The following is a 20,671-nucleotide window of genomic DNA, read 5'->3' as shown; positions in this document are numbered from 1 at the left end:
CCAGCATCCCCCACAGCCCCTGCAAGTTCCCCCCATGGCAGTGCCCATGGCCATGGCCCCATATGTCACTGGCCATGTCCCACCATGTCCTCACCCAGGGCTGTGTCCCCACCATGTTTCCACCCCTGGCGGTGTCCCCCACGTCTCCATCTGTGCCCGTGTCCCCCCATGTCCCCATGAATGGCCATGTGTCGCTCTATTAGGAACGGCAAGAAGAACGACACAGAGTCTCTTGGGAGTCAGTCAGGAGAATTTCTCTTTGGTTTATTACCTCAGGTCTTTTTTATAGACCGATACGTGAAAAGTACAGAGAAGAAACTCTTATTGGTTAGTAAACTACCACATCACCTTCATTGGTCAATGGGGTACACCACCCCTCGACCTTCTCTTGCAAGAAAACAAGGAACAGACAAACAGCACCTGCAAGGCTGTTCTCTATCTCTGAGGATTGTTTTAATTCCTCCCCATGATTTCCCAGGCCACTTTTTCAGGCAAGACTGAGAAAGCTATGTGGCATGCAATTTCCACAGGCACCGTGCTCTCTATTTCAGAGTTAGCATCCATAATTCCCCCTTTTTGTTTTAAAATAAAAAAGCAGTATTTGTAATCTCCTGCTGGGCCCTTGCAGGAAAGAGAGCAAACACAGCACAAGTGGTCTCCTTCAATAGAAATTGGAATGGACACTGATTTAGAATGATTTTCTGGCTTACGTTTTTGATGTTTAAGGATTGTTTCTTTGCAAGGACTTGTTGGTTGACTAGAACAATGAACTAACATACACCGACAGGGAAGTTTAAAAGAACACTAAAGTGACAAAACTCAAGAACACCCAGATCCAAACCCAGTCTACTCAATTCTACTATGCAAAATCTATAAACTTTTTACAGATCAATCAACAATGCAATTCACGATGCTGTGATCCCACCCCCCCCCTTTTTTTTTTTTTTTGTTGTCAATTGGATTTTCCCCTCAAATATGACTGAGGGACTTGTAGAGTTCACATGGCTGTGGGTAAAAGCTTCCTGACTCTCTGCAATCAGTGAAGAAAACAGGGAACCTATCTGCGGTGTGGAGATGGTTGTTTCGTCAGGTTCAGGCTGCCGTTGTTGTTCGTCGGGTTTTGCAGCTGTGTTGCTGAGTGGTTTGAAGTTTGCATGGTTTGAGTAAAGCTGACTCCATTGTAAAGTTGTTGCTGCTGTTACTCGCTGAAGTTTTTGCCCAGTTATTGTTGTTTCCAGCGGTGGTTGCCATGACAATTGCGTTGCAGTAGCCGGCACGGGCACTGGCTCTGCTTGTGGACCTGTCTGCCCCCCGCACTGGGCTGGGCATGGAGGGAAGGAACCACGCCTGCCTCTGCCGTGGTGGGCGGTGTCGCTGCCGTCAGGGGGTTGTGCAGAGGCGGTGCGGAGGCCGGAGGGGACACCCCTGATGAGGGCTGCTGCGATGGGTGTCCCGGTGAGGTTCGCGCATGCGCGGGTTCGCGGCTGGACGTGGGGGGGCTGAAAGCTGATCTCCCCCCGCCGTGCCAGCGGGCCCTTCGGATGGACACAGGGGGTGTTGCTCCCCCTGCCGCGCCGGCAGGCTGCAGCGGGGGCGTCCATGCTGTCCTTTGCAGCACAGGAGAAAGGAACGCAGAGGGTGCGGGGGGCTGAAGAACACCATCGACAACGAAGGGCCCCCCGCGGCCGCTTGCGGCAGCGCTCGCAGCGCTGGTGAAGGCGCCGCAGACGGAGGCGCGGACGGGGACGGGCAGTCTCCATTCCTGTGTCGCCTCTCTGTTGGTGAGGCTTGTGCGCCCAACTCCGCGGGTGACGGGTTCTTGGTCTCACCCCCCAGTCTCTCATGGTGTACAAAAGAGGCACCCCTGGCTTCCAAATCTTCTATCCCGGCATCACTGTCCTCAGACCGGCACCGCTCCAGCACTTTAAAGAGCACGCCCCAGGTGGCTGCCAAGCTGCACACGCCGGTATCTCCTGCAGCTAACTCAGACCATAGGCGGTCTCCCACTGACAGCCAAATCTCGAGGTTAAAGGCATTATCAAGAGTCACAGTCAAACTTTGCACTTTTACTCACTGGAACAAAGTGCACATAGCATCTTCAGAAATATCGAGTCCCATGCCTGGCAAGGTGTCTTGTCACGCAGAGAAGACAAGCTGATCATTAGTTCAATTGCAGTTCTCCATTGTGAGAACCGTCTATCTTGACAGCCCGCGAATGCAATGATGCAGATGCAGTGGCTTAACCAGGGACTTTAAATTCTAGCTTCGTCAAGATAAGCCGTTCCAAGCCCGCTCACTGGCAGGGCTCCACTATCCCGTTGGTCTAAAAAAACCAGCCCCCTCCAGGGGAGCCCGGGAGATTCTCACTTACCCCTCTGTGGGGGAAGCAGCTGGCTCGTCGACCGCTGGCTGCACTGACCCTCGGGGGGTCACTAGATGCACATCACGTTGGGGTCACCAGATGTTGCTCTATTAGGAATGGCGAGAAGAACGACACAGACTCTCTTGGGAGTCGATCACGAGAATTTCTCTCTGGTTTATTACCTCAGGTCTTTTTTATAGACCGATACGTGAAAAGTACAGAGAAGAAACTCTTATTGGTTAGTAAACTACCACATCACCTTCATTGGTCAATGGGGTACACCACCCCTCGACCTTCTCTTGCAAGAAAACACGGAACAGACAAACAGCACCTGCAAGGCTGTTCTCTATCTCGGAGGATTGTTTTAATTCCTCCTTATGAATTCCCAGGCAAGACTGAGAAAACTATGTGGCCTGCAATTTCCACAAGCACCGTGCTCTCTATTTCAGAGTTAGCATCCATAGTCATGTCCCTGTCCATGTCTATGTCACTCTCCATGTCCCACCATGTCTATGTCCCTCAATGTTCTCACCCATGTCTTAATTCAATGTCTTTATTTTTACCACAAAATTAGATATTTTAAAGGAAAGAAGAGAAATGAAAAGAAAATCAAGGCCAAAACAAAAGGATTTCTTTGTGCTGGCTGAGCATCCTTGTGATTGAGTGGGAGGGAAGAAGGGGGGGAGGGGTTTCCACACCACTGTCTCCAAAACCTTGATCTTTGCCCCACTTCATAACCATTTGGCTGTGGAAGACACCCTTGGGCAATAGGAAATCAAAACTGTGCAATCACTGAGGTTGGAAAAGACCTCCAAGACCATCCAGTATTCCTTGATGCCACCAGAAGATAAGATTGAATGCAAAAGATTTTCTGGGATTGAAAGTCAACAAATCTGCCCCCCACAAGGAATTCCCATTGTTGGTCTGTGTCCCAATGTTGTTCCTGTCCCGGTGTTCATCCAGGTGCCCACATGGAGCCAGGAAGATGTGGAGCCTCCCAGACAGGTGTCTTCCCAACACAGATCACCAGGACCACAGATCACCAGGGCTCTGCCCAACAGGGGTCACTGGGGATCATCCAACACCCATCCTCCCATGGGGGATGGAGCTGGAGCAGCGCACGAAGCTCTTCCCGCACTCGGGGCACTCGCAGGGCTTCCCTTACTGGTGCCTACGTTGGTGTCGGGTCAAGTGAGAGCTCCTGGAGAAGCTCTTCCCACACTGGGGACACTCGTAGGGCCTCTCCCCAGTGTGGATGCGCCGGTGACTGACAAGGGTGGAGTTGCGGTTGAAGCTCATCCCGCAGTCAGGGCAGCGGAAGGGCCTCTCATCTGTGTGAATCCGCTCATGTAGGAGGACACTGGAGCTGGTCTGAAACCTCTTCCCACACTGGGGACACTCATAGGGCCTCTCCCCAGTGTGGATGCGCTGGTGTTTCCTCAAGTCAGAGCTCCACCCAAAGCTCTTCCCACATTCCAAGCAGGTGTAGGGCCGTTCCCCTGTGTGGATCACCTGGTGTTTCATCAGGTCAGAGGTACTTCTGAAGCTCTTCCCACATTTCCCACACTCATAGGGCTTTTCCCCAGTGTGGATCCTCTGGTGTTTCTTCAGGTCGGAGCTCCGGCTGAAGCTCTTCCCACATTCCAAGCACTTGTGGGGCTTCTCCCCACCATGAGGTTTCACCCCCAGCTCTGAACTCCGGCTGGATCTCTGGCCGTGTTCCTGGCACTTGGGGGGATCTTTCTTCCTTGCAGCTCCCTGGACTGAGTTTGCAGCCCCTCCTTGTGCGGCATCTCCAGGGCTTTTCCTATTCCTGCTCCGTCTGGACATGGTTTGGTCACGTAAAATTCCTGTTTGGGGGGAAATAAACAACAAGAGAGTGCCTTGGGCTGGGGTTTCCTCCTTGCCCAAGTTCATCTCAGAAAGTCATTGGTCATCTTTTGTCTGTAAGAATCTCTAAAACACCAACATTCAGACCAAACAAGAAAACACTGATTGTGTTTTCCAAAAACTAATCAAACAAGATTCAGCCAAAACCCCCTCCAGAACAGAAAGGTTCAGCCCTCACAAGAAATCAAAGCACCAACATTTAGCCCAATAAAGCTTAGAAACACCAAGATTCAGCCCCAAGAAAATCGTGGATCCCCCTCCCCAGTCACCCGCTTCATGTGGGGAGGCAACATTCCTGGGGTGGGGGAGCTCAAGATTCAGGGATGAACTTGGTGCTGCTTCCTCTTCCTACTCCTCCTCGTCCTGAGTCCCTGCTCTACCTCACACTCCTCCTTCTGCAAAACTCCAGGTACATCATTTCACCATTTTGCTCTTCAACCCTGCTTCTCTTTCCCTTCTCCTCCTGCCCCCAGGCCCAGCACCCACTGCCGCCTCCCTCTTCCCCCCCAGTCCCACAGCATCCCACCGCAGGGGCACGGATGCAGCTGGGCCAGCTCGGCCTGGGGCAGCGCTGGGCTCTCGGCCGCTTCCGCCCGCACTCGCTCCCCACTGCAGCCGCTCCCGCCACCACAGCGCGGGGGGGCCCGGCCTTGGCGCTCCCCCCTCCCACCTCCCCAAATTCCCCTCCAGGGGGGCGCCAAGGCCCGGGGGGGAGGGGCGCAGCTGGGCTCCAGCTGGGGAACGCTGGCAGCTGCTGCTCTGCCCGGACACTGATGAGTCATCAGCGCCGCGCGCTCTGATTGGCTCAGCCCTGCCTGAGCCCTGCGCCTGCACCAAGTGGGGACACCCTGCTCCAGGGGGGATGGCCCCAAAACGGGGCAACCCCAGCAATGGAAGAACAACAAAGGCTCTTTACAAACTGATTCTGTCAACCTCATTGCACATAGGGCCAGGGATGTGGACATAAGGAAGTGACGCGAGGAGCCATCAGTTGCACAAAATGTTATTAATTGATGACAAAGACTGCTGCTCAGCCAAGTTTCTCCTAAATTCATGAACTTCCAGAAGAACAACAAAGACTTAACACAGCCATCAATATTGTTAGCTAAACAAAATTATGGCTAAAAGAGTTCATGTTAAGTGGTATTGGGCAGTCTGTACCTCTCCAGTACTTCAGCCAATGGGGAAAGGGAGAGGGAGATGTGGCCAAGAAAATTAGGATGAAAAGGAGGCTGTGTCTGTCAACAACTGGAGAGACCCCATGGGAAATGTCACATGGCCTCTGTGGGCAGCTAAGGTCCGGTGGTCGGAAGATATTGGGATGTACAGAAAGATGGAATCACTCCCCTCCTCAACAGTTTATGGTAATTACTCCCATAATTAGCCAATGGCACCTAGCTGTGATGAAAGCAGATGGGAGTGACACTGTGAACACAGATTATAAAGTGTCAAATTCTTCACCAATAAACGCCATTTTGCCATCCGTCACATTGGTGGTGTGTGCAGATGGACTGAGTGACCTGGGATTGGTCACCGTGCCGTCCCTAAACCAGGTCGCCATGCCTTTAAAGGCGACAAAGTGGTGCCGAAACCCGGGAATCAAATCCAGAAAGCGGGAATCGCCTGGACGGGGGGCGACGGGCGGAGCCGCTGGACCAGCCCAGCAGGGAGGATGCTCCTGGACCAACAAGGAGATGGAAGCCCTTGTGAAGGTTGTATCGCAATTACATAAGCAGTGGGGTATCGATTGTAAACCTAAGGATTTTACTCTTGCACTTGCAAGGCTTTTGCATATTGGGGTCATAGACCAGCCAGTAGATATTCTCCACCCTGAGGAGTGGGACAGATGTACCAAAGCTTTAGCCGAGGAAACCATGTCCTCAGGCACCGGGAAACATCTTAAGTCATGGGGGAAGGTTGTTAAAGCTCTGCGAAAAGCTATACAAGAGCAAAAAACTGTTTGTTGGCCACCCCGAAACTGGGGGTCAGGGTGGCTACACAGACATTACAGGTCCCAGATGAGAGCGGCTCTGCTGAGCCAAAGGGGACACAAGAGGGCGATACGTCCCCTCAATTCCCAAATCCCGATCCACTTACCGAGGGTCAGCAGAGAGCAGAAACTTTCTGGAAGGAGTTAACAAAAGAAGCCAGGGGTGCCGCGGGGAAAGCCTGGGAAGGACCACCACCCTATGTGCCCCAAGATGGCACCAAGCAAAAAGACAAAGAGCAAAGTGAAAATGTCCTTGGTAGGAGCAGGGAACAAACGCTGGCATTGACAAGCGTACGTAGATGGGCAAAGAATGAGGACAAGAAAGATAAAGTACGTGGGAGGGAACGAGAATGTGAAGCAAAGGAGATAAGAAGTGGGAGTGCTGCACAGCGAGAACAGGAGAACGTGAAGGAGAAAGGTTGGGGGGGGAGAGCTGAAAGGGGGAGAAAAGCAGAGGGGCAGACCAAAAGAAAGGGGCGAACCAGGAGGGAGGGAATGACTCGCCCACGAGGGACGTAGGTGGGGCCGGAGCCCAACAAAAAGGCACAGGAAACCAGAAATGGTTAGCCAGTCGAGTTCCAACTCCGACTGAGACACCAGCGGGGATGAGTGGTCGGTGACCGACTCCTTAGAGGAGGAGACAACAAAGATAAACAAGAATATCCCCCTCCACATTACTAAAGAACTGAGAGGAGATAGCCCTCTCACAGACTGGAGAGAAGTAAAAGCTGCATGTGCCAGCTGGGTCCCTTCAGCTGCGCTGGCGTTCCCAGTCCAGGTGACAGATGGGGGACAGAAGATCCACTCACCAATAAACCCTAAATTGCAAGGCTCCAGTCTGCAGCAGCTAATGGGCACAGACCCGACAATGATTACCCCATGCCCATCTGTTTGTGACTTCAGTGTTTCTAACGATTTTTGTGTGCAAGTTGTGATTGTTCCCAGGATCCTGTACCACTCGGATGAGGAGTTAAATCTGCAGTCGGACAGACTCATCTGACTTCAGAAAAGAGAACTGGTGACAGGTGTGACCATAGGGATGCTGCTTAGGCTGGGAGCAACTGGTGCTGCCACAGGTGTCTCTGCCCTCGTGACCCAACAACAGAGACTGTCTCAGCTGCAGATGAGAATTGATGAAGACTTGCAGATAATTGAAAAATCCATCTCCTTTCTAGAACACTCACTGTCCTCACTCTCTGAAGTTGTCCTGCAGAATAGACGTGGGCTAGATCTTCTGCTAATGCAGCAAGGAGGCCTCTGTGCCGCCTTAAGGGAAGAGTGTTGCTTTTATGCTGATCACACCGGAGTGGTCAGAGATTCTATAGCTGAACTGAAAGAAAGACTAGCGCAGAGAAAGAGAGATAGAGAAGTTCAATAAGGGTGGTTCAAATCGCTGTTTAACCAGCCTCCATGGCTGACCACCCCAGTGTCCACCCTGATTGGGCCAATCGTAATGATCTTACTAGTGTTAATCTTTGGACCATGTGTTTTAAATAAGCTTGTGTCTTTTGTCAAGAGCTGACTAGAGAGAGTCAACATCCTGTTTGTAGAAAGACAGCAGATGCTCTAAGAATGCACTTGGTCACTGCCTGCTCAGTGTGCCTTACGTTTGTTAATGAAAAGCTGCAGTGTCTATTTTATAAGTTTTTAGCCTTTTTAGTTAAGTATAGCGCACCTTATATTTTTACTCAAGTCTATGATATATACTTTTAAAACTTTTCATAATATAGGTAAACTAGATAAAATGTTTAAAGACAGATAAAGACAAAATAACGTTAGAACTTTCAAGACTAATACACCTTATATTCTAGACAATTTAGTTAAGCATAAGGAGGGGGGGAAATGTGGCGTATTAGGGGTCAGCGGTCGGAAGACATCGTGATGTACGGAAAGACAGAATCAAAACCCCGCCCTCCCCCCCCCCCGAATAGTTTATGGTAATTACACCTGTAATTAGCCAGTGGAACCTAGCTGTGATGAAAGCAGATGGGAGTGACATTGGAAACTTAGGTTATAAAGTGTCAAATTCTTCACCAATAAACGCCATTTTGCTGTCCACCATATTTGTGTCAGTGTGCAGATGGACAGAGTGACCTGGGGTTGGTTACCGTGTCGCCCCTGAACCAGGTCGCCGTGCCTTTCGAAGGCAACCCAGATCCGTTGTATCCCAGTTTTCCAGGACAGGAAAACAAGGAGGTGAGGATTTCAGGGGGTTTCTCTGAGCTGGGAGCGGCAGGAGCGGGCGCAGAGCTGCGGCACCGGGAGCACGGGCTGGGGGCCTGTGGGGAGCTGTGGGGCCGGGCCGGGGCTGTGGGGCAGCCGGGGCTCAGCGCCGGGCGCTGCCTGAGCCCAGCACCCCCCGGGCAGGGCCGGCAGTGGCCCCCGGCCCCCAGGAGGCTGCGGGACGCCCCGGCCGCTGCCCGGCCCCGTGGAGCTGCCGGCCCTGCCCGCCGGGGGGGCCGCCTTTGGACACTGCGGCAGGACAGGGACCGGCTCTGGGATACGGGCTGGGGAGGGGAGCCTCAGCACAGCCAGCACGAGGAAGGAACAGCTCACAAATGGCGATTAGACCTGCAAGGATCCACATGATCTTTTAAGCATTTCCTGATGGGTCCCTGGAGAAAGGAAGGATTTTGCAGAAAGCTCAGCAGCTGCCACACGATGAGCACCCACAGGCACTGAGGGGGGCTGCAGCAGCGACAGAAGAAGCCCCTGCAGCACTTGCTCACAAAGGCTCAGCAGCTGAATGCAGCAAGGGATGAGCAAAAGGCCAAGCTGAAGGCAAAGGCCATGGCACAGTTCCTACAGCCCCTGAGGGATCAAGCCCAGGGCCCAAGGGGGCCCCAGCACCCAGGGGACACCCTCGGCCACAAGCACCTGGCACAGGCATTGCCCTCCTGGCCAGGGCACAGCCCACCCAAACAGCCCCTGGCAAGGAATCAGCCTTCCAGCTGCAGGGCACAAGGACACTGCAAGCACAGACAGCAGCACCCTCAGCACCAGCAAGTCTAGCCCTTGATGGACACGCATTCTTAGCGGTGGCACAGCTCCCATTCCACCAGGGACCCACCACACTGCAGCCCTTGGGAACATCCAGGGTGGCTCTGGATCCAGAGGAGACCTTTCCTGATGGACACAGGGGCCTCTCCATCCAATCGGAATCTTACACCTAAAGGTGTTAGAGAATATTTTAATTATTAAGGCACTAAGTGGGAAAGATGAGCTGGAGTGTTTTATTCAGCCACTATTAGCAGATGTGGGGGATGGGTTTAAAATGCAGGAATTTTTATTTGCTCACAATTGTGATTTTAATTTATAAGAAAGGGATATGATGGCTAAATTGGGAATACAAATTAATGTTGCAAAAGGGGATACAGAGGCTGGTTCTGTTGTACCTCTGTGTCAAATGTCTGGCAGAGCCATGGCTGAAGTGAACCCACAAGTGTGGGCAGCCCCAGGGAAATGGGCAAAATTAGATATGGAGCCTCTCCAAATTTCCCTGAAGCAACCAGGACAAGAGGTGTCCAAAAGCAATCCCCTGTTCCAAGGGAGGGAAGGAAGGGCTCACAGCCTGTCTGGGAGTCCTGCTCAAGGCACGGCTTGGGCAGCCAGGGATGGCTCCCTAGAATGCTCCTATCCTGCCAAACAAGAAATCCAATGGAATCCACAGAATGCTGCAGGACCCAAGAAGAAGAAATGAGATGATGAAACCGAGGCACCCCACACTCTCAGATCCTTACACCAGCCTCAACCAGGTGCCCTCCTCACACTGCTGCCATTCACAACTTGATGCAAAAGATGCTTTCTGGGGATCTGCCCACTCACAGAGGATGCAAACACAATTCTGCCTTGGGCTGGCAACAAGAGCTAGAAGGGAAAATGCTCAAGACATGGACGGTCCTTCTGCAGGGATGCATGGAAGCACCGGCCTGATTGAGGCAAGCCTTGCAGGAAATATCAAAGGAATTGACCTCACCTCCAGGGACTGGCTTAATGCAGGATGTGGATGACTTGATCCAGTCAGAAAAACAAGGAGAAGAGGTAGAGGAAGCCTCTTTGAAATGGCTTCATTTTCAGGCGAAAAAGCAGCTTTGAGTAGCTGAAAAAAAAGAAAGGGCAAATGGTAGAGAAAATGGTTAAATATTTGGGACCTATGTTGATGGAAGTTTTGTCTTGTATTGACCCTGACAGGGTTCAGGGAATCTCAGAAATAATGTGACCCAGGACTAAAATGGAGCAGGAACAATTCCTAAAATTAACAGGGAATTGCAGGAGCTGGATTGAGGATTCTCTTTTCTAGGCAGAACATTGTGTGACTTCTTTAGCCCCAGATAGTCTCAATGTTATGGGGTGGACATAAGAAAGAGAACAAAACTTAACAAAATGAAAAAAATAAAATGATTGATGCCCCAGCCATGGCTCTTCCAGACTCAGAAATCTGAATTGGAAGGGAATATTAAACAGGCCACCCCTGAGCCTGCACTGAAGGCAACGCAGCAGCAGCCAGGGCTCCCCAGCGGGGGAAGCCCCTGGGCCTGCCCACAGATCCTCTGCTCAAATCCTCGGCCTGGCCACCCTCCTTTGCCATCTCCAGCCACTGCGGGACAATCCTTGCTCTCACTCTTGCACCTTCAGGCCTTTCTGTGCCTGCCCTCGCCACAGCTGCTGGGGAAGGCACCGGGACAATTCCACTCTGCCTCTCAATTCCACTCACACTCTGCCCTGCCTGGGATTAGCTGCTGGCAAAACAGACCAACTTGAAAATGGCTTCAAATCTTATTTCTCTAAATGGACTTGGTTTGCCTTTGCCTTGGGGAAAGGAATTTTAATCTTTCTTTTAAAGGAATTTTAATATTTCTTTTCCACCACTTATCAGAGATGAAATTTACATCTCAACAGACTGGGAATAGCCCAAAAGATTCCATCAGCTAACATCAAACAACATCTGACCCAGAGACTGCCCAAGGCACAGCTGGAGACACCTGGTCTGGAAAAGGCTGAGCAGGAAATCCAGGAGTGCCCACCTTATTCCCATCACAGGCACAGAAATCCGGGTGCAACAGGAAACCAAATTCTAACTGCTCCACACCTTCAAACCAATGAACATTAAACCAAGGGATTTCTATGGGGTCAGAGTGTATGAATTTAGGAAAATCTAGTCAAACTCATGTGTCATGGAATGATTTTCTCAGCACATCCAGCCTAAGTGTGCATGAAATTATTCCTGTTGCACATTCTGGCCAGAATCAAGTAACACCTTATTTCTCTAAAGACACTGTTGAAGAGTTTTTGCTTTTACAGTTTCAGAAAAAAGATTACACCGTTAGAATAATTTTTTGTAATTATTTTACTTCTATATTGTTGGTTCTGTTTGGGACAATGTTGTGAGAATCAGTTTTTAGTCCTAGGAGAAGGAAAAGAAAACACTTGATTGCTTTCTCATTTTTGTTTTATATTTGAACGTGACTCTTAGTGATGACAAAATGATGGTATGAGTTTTTCAATGTTCACCTTTAAGCTGCACTTTGAAAACTAGAAGAGCTTTAAAGTTGGCGCTTTAACACATAAACAGTTAATAAAATATTGTTTAAAAAAAAAAATAACAGATTCTGTGGGGGCCACATGTGAGTCACGGGATGTCTGCCCTGGAAGAGAAGCTTTGTTCCAGGCAGCCAGGAGAGGAGCTTTAGAAATGCAAATTAACACTGAAGGGACAAAGCCTGCACAATGGCCCAGGGGCTTCCTGCCTGCAGGAGGAATTGGGCTGATTCCCTCTGCCCCTCAGCCCAAGCTCTGCCTGCTTGAACAGATGGAATTTGCACAGCTAAAGGCACAGCCCATTGTGAGGATATCTGACTCTGCAGCAGAAATTGGTTCAGCTGCAAAGGAAAACAGAAAATGGAGAATATTGTGAAAACTTCACTAAAACAAGTGGGGGAGAATCATCCCTGTCCCCACTCCAAGATGTGCTGTCTCTGTCTATGTTATATAGGGTGTATCAGACCACTGGGGTTTATTTGCTACCACAAGTTCAGGGAAATCAGTTGAGAATCCAAGTATGTGATGATTTAATGAGAGAAAAGCTGACAATTGATGCAGCCCTGGCTGGAGGGAGCACCCAGAAATGGGGAAAAGATGAACGACCACCAGAACAAATCCTGAAACACCATGGAGCAGAGCCGGGAACTCTGATGAATTCACATCAGGTACCAGAGAAACCATTTCTCATTTCAATGGCATAATTAGATTACAGGATGCCATTGAAATAACACCCAACCAGACAGCTCCAGCTCCTGACCTTCCCCCCAACAAATCCACTCAGATGAGGAACACAACATTTCACTACGGGATGGGATCAGATTACCTTTTAGCAGAAGGAGACAGAATTTCTGGAAAAGTAAATGACTCAAACTGCTGTTGACAAATAGATGAGAACAGATACCAAAGGAAACAAGAAAGCAGCTCATGAACCAGACCAAATGAGGAAAGGATGGGAATGGGAAACGTTTTTGTGCTTCCCCGGCAGACCATGGGTTAAACAAATGCCAGACAGAGCTGTCCCCCTTCAAACCCACACCCCAAATATCCTGTAACTCAGGGATTCCTCCCAGAAAAAAATCTGCTAGGATCTCCCCAAATTGAGTGAAAGGTGGGATGGGACCCCCAGACGGAGCAGGAGGGGCCTGGAAACCCCAAATCCAAGCATGGGGGAGGGGGTTGGAGATTGGAGGGACGATTGGGAAGGGTGGGAAAAAGAGAGGGCTGGGACCCCCAAAGCATGGGGGAGGGTGCTGGGAAACCCACATTGCATTCGGGGGGAAGGGATGCGGATCGGGGAAAGGATGAGAAAGGGGAGAGAGGAGAGGGAAAGGTGGGCTTGGGATGAAAGAAACGTGGTTCCCCGTCCCGCAGCACTCGATCCCTGGAGTGATTCCCTGCGGCTTGTGGGGAGGAAGATCCGCACTGGGGGGTCCCCAAGCCCCCTGCCCATCCCAGCGTGTCCATCTCGCTGGTGCCCTCCAGCTCCCAGCCCGGCCCCGGCCGCCTGCTCTGCTCCCTGATGCATTTCTCCCCTGCCCACATCCAGCTGAGCTGCTCCCAGGGCCAGCAGCAGCTCTCGGGCCACGTGCTGGCCACTGCCGTGCTCCCCAGCGGGGACTGGAGCCAGCAGCTCCTGGTGCTGCTGGAAACCACCCCCAGCAATGCGGGCTCAGCTCCAGCTGCCAGGTGGAGCACGGCAGCCTGGAGCACCCCCTGAGCCGGCACTGGGGCACGGCCCGGCCCCCACAGCGCCGGGGGCAGGGGCTGGCAGGACACGGAGGGGATTTGGGGCTCCTGGGCTTAACTGGCAGCCCCTCCTTGAGAACCCCTCTCCCCCTGGCCCAGCTCCCCTCATCCCCCTCTCCCAGCCCTTTCCCACCGGCTCCCGGCCCCGCTCCGCTCACCCCAGAGCTCCTCGCCAGCAGCCGAGAGATGGAGGACGAGGAGGGGAAGGAGGGGAAAGCGGAGGAGCGGGAGGAAGAGGAGGAGTAGGAACTGCAAGAGGAGCAGCAGAGGAGGCCCCATGAAACAAAGAAATTAAGAATTAAGAAGAAATGTTTAAAAGGGGTGTCTGACAAAAACCAGACCCTGACACCCTAATCCACAAGAACAGGAAAAAGAGTCAGACTGCAAGATAAGATAAGGAGCTGGAATACACAAACAAGATGCAAAGACAAAGGCACCACAGGATAAAGGAGATTCCTGGACCCTAAGCCGGAGGAAACGGATTTGAAGTCCCCCTCCCCAAAAAAAAGCGGCCAAAGAACTGAAAGGGGCACAGGGCTAATTTTAATATGAAGACAGGCGGGGTTAGGAAATTAATATGTATTAGCCGTATCGTGTAAACCTGCTCTGTAAAGGATAAAAAGGGAAAACCCAATCAAAAAGGTGTGCATGCATTTTGGAGGAGATATCCCCCATGCACCTCAGCGCTGAATAAATTCATACCTGCTCTTATAACTACTCTGTGAGTTATAGAGTTCCTTTTATTCCGCAAATCACCCAGGTGCGTCCATCGCTCTCTGGATCTGCAGCCCCTTCGCGCCGGGAGCATCGGGCCCCGCAGCCCGCAGCTCACCGGGGACGGGAACCTCGCCCCGAAGGTCTTGGGCCGTCCTGGCAGATTTGTTTGCAGGGGAAGGGATATTTGGAGCGCACTCGAAGTATCTTTGGGGACCCCTGTTTCTTTTTCTGGGGCCGGGCCGGGCAGAGCGATGTCTGGATCTTGCAGGACTCCAAAGCTGAGCTGAGATGCCCGGTACCGGCAGGGGGAGGGGAGCAGCGAAAAGGGGGGAGCCCCGGGAGTGCCGGAGCCTGAAATGGGGGCCTGGAGATGGGGGACCCCGAGAGCCGGGAGTGAGGGGAGCCTGGAGAAGGGGCAGCCCGGAGAAGGGATGAGCCTGCAGAGGGGGAAGCCCTGGGACACCAAAGTGGGGACCCCAGGAAAGCGAAACCTCAGGGAGGGATTTTTTCCTCCCAGTCCTGATGCTTTGGAGATTTTCATGGACACAAGACACCTGAAGACTTCTAGAGATGGACTCGGGCAGGAGGAACCCTGAATCCTAGGTGGTCACCCCTTGTTTTTCCCCCCAAACCAGACTTCTCATGCCCAAGCATTAGACAAATGGAGGAGAAGAAGGCAGAGAGGAAGATGCTCTGGGACCCCCAGGCAACAACAGTCAGTACAATAGTGGAGGCAAAAGCATTATCACCAAATCCATCTACCCAGAGGACAGAACTGGTTGCCTTAACCAGAACACTAGAATTAAGTGAAGGGAAAAGGGTAAACATATGGACTGGCTCAAAGTATGCTTTTGGAGTAGTGCATGTACACAGAGCACTGGGGAAAGAAAGAGGACTGCTGTCTCCTCAAGGCACACACATTAAACATCAAGATGCAGTCCTGCAATCAATAAAAGCAGTACAAAACCCCGAGCAAGTAGCAATCATGCACTGCAAAGCTCAACAATCAGGAAGCTCCAAAATTCATGAGGGAAATCGGAAAGCAGACTGGACAGCCCGACAAGCTGCTCGAGAAGTGCAAACTGCAATGGCATTGATACCTTTAAAAAGTAATGTATCTCAATTCAATTTACCTCCAGAACCAAAATATTCAATAGAAGATGAGAAATTGGGATGCTCACTGAATTCACAGAAGAATTCAGAAGGGTGGTATGTGACTACACAGGGACAAGTAGTGGTACCCCCCTTGATAATGAGAGAAGTTCTACAAATTAAACATAACAAATGTCATTGGGGTGCAGAGGCACTGGTGAAATTGTTAAAACAAAATTTAATTTCAGTACGGATGTTAACAATGGCAAAATCAGTAATGTCAAAATGTGAAATTTGCTTAAAGAACAATCCAGTGGCTCGACGACAGGCACAATTAGGGAAAATTCAGGTAGGAGTAGGACCAGGAGATTATTGGCAAGTAGATTTTGTAGAATTACCAAGAACTCGAGGATACAAATATCTATTGGTAGGGGTTGACACATTTTCAGGATGGCCAGAAGCTCTTCCCTGTCACACAAATCAAGCAAAGGAGACAGTCAAGTGGTTCCTGCAAGAAATCATTCCAAGATTTGGGGTGCCTCTAGGAATATCATCAGATAGGGGCCCACATTTCACAGCCACCGTAGTGAGGGAGGTGAGTAGGTTACTGGGAATAGCTTGGCATCTCCATACACCATGGAGACCCCAATCCAGTGGACAGGTAGAGAGGATAAATCAGACATTGAAGAGGCAAATCAGCAAAAGATGCCAAGAGGCTAAATTGCAGCAGCCACAAGCTTTACCAATAGCACTGCTGAGGATTCAGATAAAGCCTAGAAGCGGGATGTCAGTCAGTCCTTATGAGATATTGGATGGGAAACCATATGAATGCCCTGAACCTAATCCAAATGTACATGTTACAGGGAAGCAAGAGGTGTAGAATTATGTTCTGTCTCTTGGAAAAGCTCGAGCTCGACTTCGGAGCACCCTTGTGTGGAACAGGCCGCTGACTCTTGAGAATCCAGTTCATGACATCCCCCCGGGAGATGAAGTGTACGGTAAAAGCTGGAAGGAAGAACCATTAAAAGAAAGGTGGAATGGACCCTATCAGGTACTGTTAACTACCTTGACAGCAGTCAAAGGAGCTGGACTGGATCCCTGCATACATTACACCAGGGTGAAGAAGGTTTCCCCTGCACTGTGGACTGCACAAACTGTAGGGCCAACAAAGCTGCAGATAAAGCGGGTTTGATTGTTTCAAATGTCTAGGTTGCTAGTGACTGTATTGGTGATTATTTTATGGCCTTTAGGGCCATCAGTTGGAATCAATGTTACCTTGGGATGTGAAATGCAAAAGGATCAGCTGACAACTCTTCATTTTAGAATGAAGAGAACCAGAACCACAAGTGATAAAAGTCTCTAATACTATTCAGGCAGAAAATGGGATCATTGGATTAATTAAATATTTGGCCAACATGCAAAACATGAGCAAAATAACTGCCTGTCTGTCAATACCAAAGGCAGCAGGAGACCAAATAAATTGGGCAATTATAACATCAAAATTACCTGAAATACAAAAGAATAAAAATGAAAATGTGAGCTGTGTATTGCAAATAGATTACGAGTACCCAAATAAGACAGTGTTTGAAAATGCTGTGAAGACAAAGTATTCATCTATATGGGATTGTCATGAAAATGGAGGAAAGTATGAACCAAAACTAGGCTGGTATGGGGGATTAGGGAATTATGGATGGTGTTAGGAAAAGACAGCAAAGGTCATTAAAGAAAAGATTCCAGTATCAAAGTGGAAGTGTGAAGGACAGGAAGGAAAGATCGGGCTGAAGCTTGGGACAGTGCATGGTCCATGAGTGGGCTTCAGAAATTCCAATCTATGGCAGATAGCCCTGGGTGCATTAAGTGGGAAGGCTCTGAAAATGAAACAGATCCAGGGGTATGGAACACTGCAACCAGTAGTAGAATGGAGGCAGACAGAGTGAATTGGTGGGTATGGAACAAAACTTAGGACTGTACTTCTGATGATGAAGAAATAAATGCCACCACTTGTGGTAGCTCTGCAAATTGGATGTGCCTGCAGAGGAATCAAACATAAACAAGGTGAAATAAATGACAAGATAGGACAAGTGATCCAAAAGGTAATATGTAGCACAAGTACAGTTCAGAGTCCAGGGCAATTTGGTGGGCAGCAAGCAATGGCACCTGGACAACACATCTGCCTGTAGGTGAAAAAGTAAAAGAGATTACTTTAGGCCTCCCCACCTTATGCCCAATTTGGAAAAGGTCCCCATTCAAGGGAGAGCATGAACTTCTGCAAATAAGGACGAGACAAGAAGTTCAGGAAAAGAACACTGAAGATGAAGAAAAATGGCAGGAACCCTTCAGTAGTGTAAAATTTGAGTGGGCTCTGGAATCCTTGTTTGGTCCAATAGCAAATTATAACAATAGAAAGATGTTGTACAAACTTACAGGCCAGGTAGAAAGATTGGCAAGAGTTACCAAAGAGGGATTTAGAGAGCTAAATGTACAATTACAAGCCACAACTAAAATGACCCTGCAAAACAGATTGGCTTTAGATCTGTTATTGTTGAAAGAACACGGAGTGTGCGGGTACCTAAAAGCACAAATTGATCACTGCTGCATCCACATCCCAAATGGAACTGCAGATGTAGAACACAACATTAATCCATTAAAACAAATAGAACATGAAGCACAGAAAGAGAGGGAAGATCTGACCACAAGTTGGGTAGATAAAAGTTTTGAAGGGTTGGGATGGAATGTGAGCTCATGGATCAAATCTATTCTTGAGAGTCTGATAATCCTACTGATTGTGTTCTTAGCAATCTGGTTAATCTGTGCAGTTCTGAAAGGAGAGATAAAGAAAAGAGTATCCTGGAACCAGAAGATAATAAAGGCGCTGACACGGGACAGAGATCCACATCCGCATTTGTCATCTCCAAGTCCTCCAGAGTGTAACAACGCTTACGACAACTGTGGATTCGAAGATGAACATCAAGTATAAACACAGAAAAAGGACTGTATATAGTGAAAGCATTATACCTATTATAGTAAAGTGAAATACTTTCAAAGGGGGGAAATATGTTACTATGGCGCTAAATGTTTCTGAAAATGTTTCTTAAAATCATGTAGAGGTAGCCCACATGAATGCTGGGTATAAGGGATGGACTAGCAAGCTGAAATGTTTACGGTAACGGGAACTGGTACTTGGGGTCTCCAAGATACCCACCCAGAGATAAGATTCATACATGTTCATGCAAGGATGAGCTAACGCTCATGAAGCAATATAGATAAAGTTAATGAAGCAATATTAATGAAGCAATATTGATAAGGTTGTTACAGTGATTACTGCTACAGCTGAAATTGTAGAAATATGTGCACTTTGGACAAAGACGATGGAGGTAGATTTGGGTTGCTGATACCCCCAGTTCCCGCACACTTCAATAAAGCACCTGCATATAATCAGTCTGTGATTATGTGTGTTCCTGAACGCTAACAAAGACAGATCAAAAACTTCCAAAACATCAAAAATCTGATATCCCCCCAAAATACAAAGATTCTGCCCCCACAAAAAAACAAATCACCAACATTCAGCCCAAAAAAGCTCAGAAACTCCAAGATTCAGCCCCATGAAAATCGTGCATCTCCCTGCCCGGGCACTCGCTGCATGGGGGGGTGAGGGGGGCAATGAGGCCGGGCCGGAGCAGGGGGTGCCTGAGAGAGGCCCCGAGCCCGGCAGAAGCCCCTGCACAGCCATGCAAGTGGCTCCTGGCCGGACTCGGGGATCCCCCTGGCCATCCCCGCTGGAGCAGCCTGGTCCTGAGGGACTCTGGCCCCTGCGAGGGACCCCAGGCTGCAGCAGGACAAGGATTCCTGGCCCTCAGGGGGAGGCAGTGACATGACCTGACTGTGACCCCCATCCCTGTGCCTCTGGGCGGGGAGGGGGACGGAGAGGGGCACAAAGTCAAGCCCGGGAAGGAGGGAGAGCTGGGGGGAAGATGGATTTCCGTAAGAATTACTTCTAATTTTCTTTCTCTGAAAAGTTGGATAATAAATTCAATTTAATTTCCCCAAATCAGGTGTGCTGTGCCCGTGACCAAGGATTGAACTGTCCCCACCTTCATCCCGACCCCCGAGCCTTTCCTTGTGTGTTCTGCTCCCCGCCCGGGACAGGAAGGAGAGTCACAGAGTTTTGGCCTCGCTCCGGCATGCCCTGCTCCATCCCGGACTCACCCCCAGCTCGCAGCGCCCTCGGCTCCCGGGCACCCCGAGCTCCCGGCGCTTCAGCGCAGCGGCGCTTCCTTGGCCTCCTGCCCGGGCCGGGCCCAGCGCCGGGGCCGCTCCTCAGCCCAGGGGTCCGAGAAATGGCGGAGCGCAGCCCAAGGCAGGCGAGGCCGTGCCGTGTGCAGAGCCCGCCGCTGGCTGCGATTGGCTGCTTCTGCCGTCACTCGTGGCTCTGGCGCGCGTTGATTGGGCAGAGCGGGCACAGGCCCGGCCCCGCTGGCGCCCCCAGGGCGGCCGTGGGGCAGGAGAGCCGCCATTGCCGGAGCGTCTGTGCGGGCCCGGCAGCGGCGGCAGCAGCGGCCGGAGCCCGGTGAGGCGGCGGCGGAGCTCGGAGGCGGCCCCAGCGCGGCGTCCCGGGCCCAGCGCAGCCACCTCCGGGCTCCCGACACGAAGCGGGACGAGCCAGCGCTGCTCCGCCACCGCCTCCTGCCGAGGCCCCAGCGGCAAGGAGACCGCGGGCAGCCGCTCCCGCAGCGCCCTCAGCCCAGGGCCAACACGGGCCGGCCACGGCACAAGCCACCCGCCACAGCCCCCTGCCGCCCCCTCCCGGGCCCGCAGCGAGCCCCGAGCCCCCGCAGAACCGAGCGCGGCTCCCACCTGCGATGGCCGGGGCCGCCTCCGAGCTCCGCCGCCGCCTCTCCGGTTGTTATCAATGAAATTACAATTTTGACAACTAGGTCCCTTGGGTTAATGGCAGTTTAATTAAAAATGAATACAAATTAGTAAATGGAATAGTCATTTGGTATAAAAGAATACAGTTTAGTAAAAGAGTATCAATTAACAAAAAATTACAGTTTATATATATAATTTGCCAGTAATTAAGTATGATTAAAGTATAAGCAAAACCGACCAGGGTACGGGTTTCTCACCCTGCCTCATGTACAAAGCAAATCACTTCAAGCTAAACTTACATACTGTATGCTTATACCTATTCATTAATGCTTCCCGTAAATTACCTCCTATTTCAAATTTTTCTGACTTTAAGTCACTTTCCTTCACGGCACATGTTTCACTTGTTGTTAGGGGGTCTTCAGTCTTCTTTTGGGGGTCTTTTGGCGAAGGCTTCTCCTCTTCCT

The 20,671-nt window shown here is 50.6% G+C and overlaps 1 protein-coding gene across 1 annotated transcript; it reads right to left on the bottom strand.

Annotated features, from left to right (window-relative positions):
• Positions 1-232: 232 nt before the first annotated feature.
• Positions 233-19,722, bottom strand: LOC147648712 (uncharacterized). The gene is made up of 2 exons (XM_086866599.1): positions 19,545-19,722; positions 233-4,212 (listed from the first exon to the last, which is right to left on the bottom strand). The coding sequence occupies exon 2, from the start codon at positions 4,190-4,192 to the stop codon at positions 3,524-3,526; it is 669 nt and encodes a 222-aa protein (XP_086722725.1). The 5' UTR covers positions 4,193-4,212; positions 19,545-19,722; the 3' UTR covers positions 233-3,523.
• Between the last annotated feature and the right edge of the window lie 949 nt (positions 19,723-20,671).

This window comes from Cyanistes caeruleus, chromosome 31 (genome assembly GCF_971803275.1).
Source record: "Cyanistes caeruleus chromosome 31, bCyaCae1.hap1.1, whole genome shotgun sequence".
Classification (NCBI taxonomy): domain Eukaryota; kingdom Metazoa; phylum Chordata; class Aves; order Passeriformes; family Paridae; genus Cyanistes; species Cyanistes caeruleus.
The sequence above is the reverse complement of the archived record's forward strand: the minus strand, read 5'-3'. Positions and strand labels throughout refer to the sequence as shown.

Bases quoted from the DNA above. Each gene is read 5' to 3' on its own strand.
- LOC147648712 (XM_086866599.1), bottom strand. From the start codon at position 4,192: ATGTCCAGACGGAGCAGGAATAGGAAAAGCCCTGGAGATGCCGCACAA.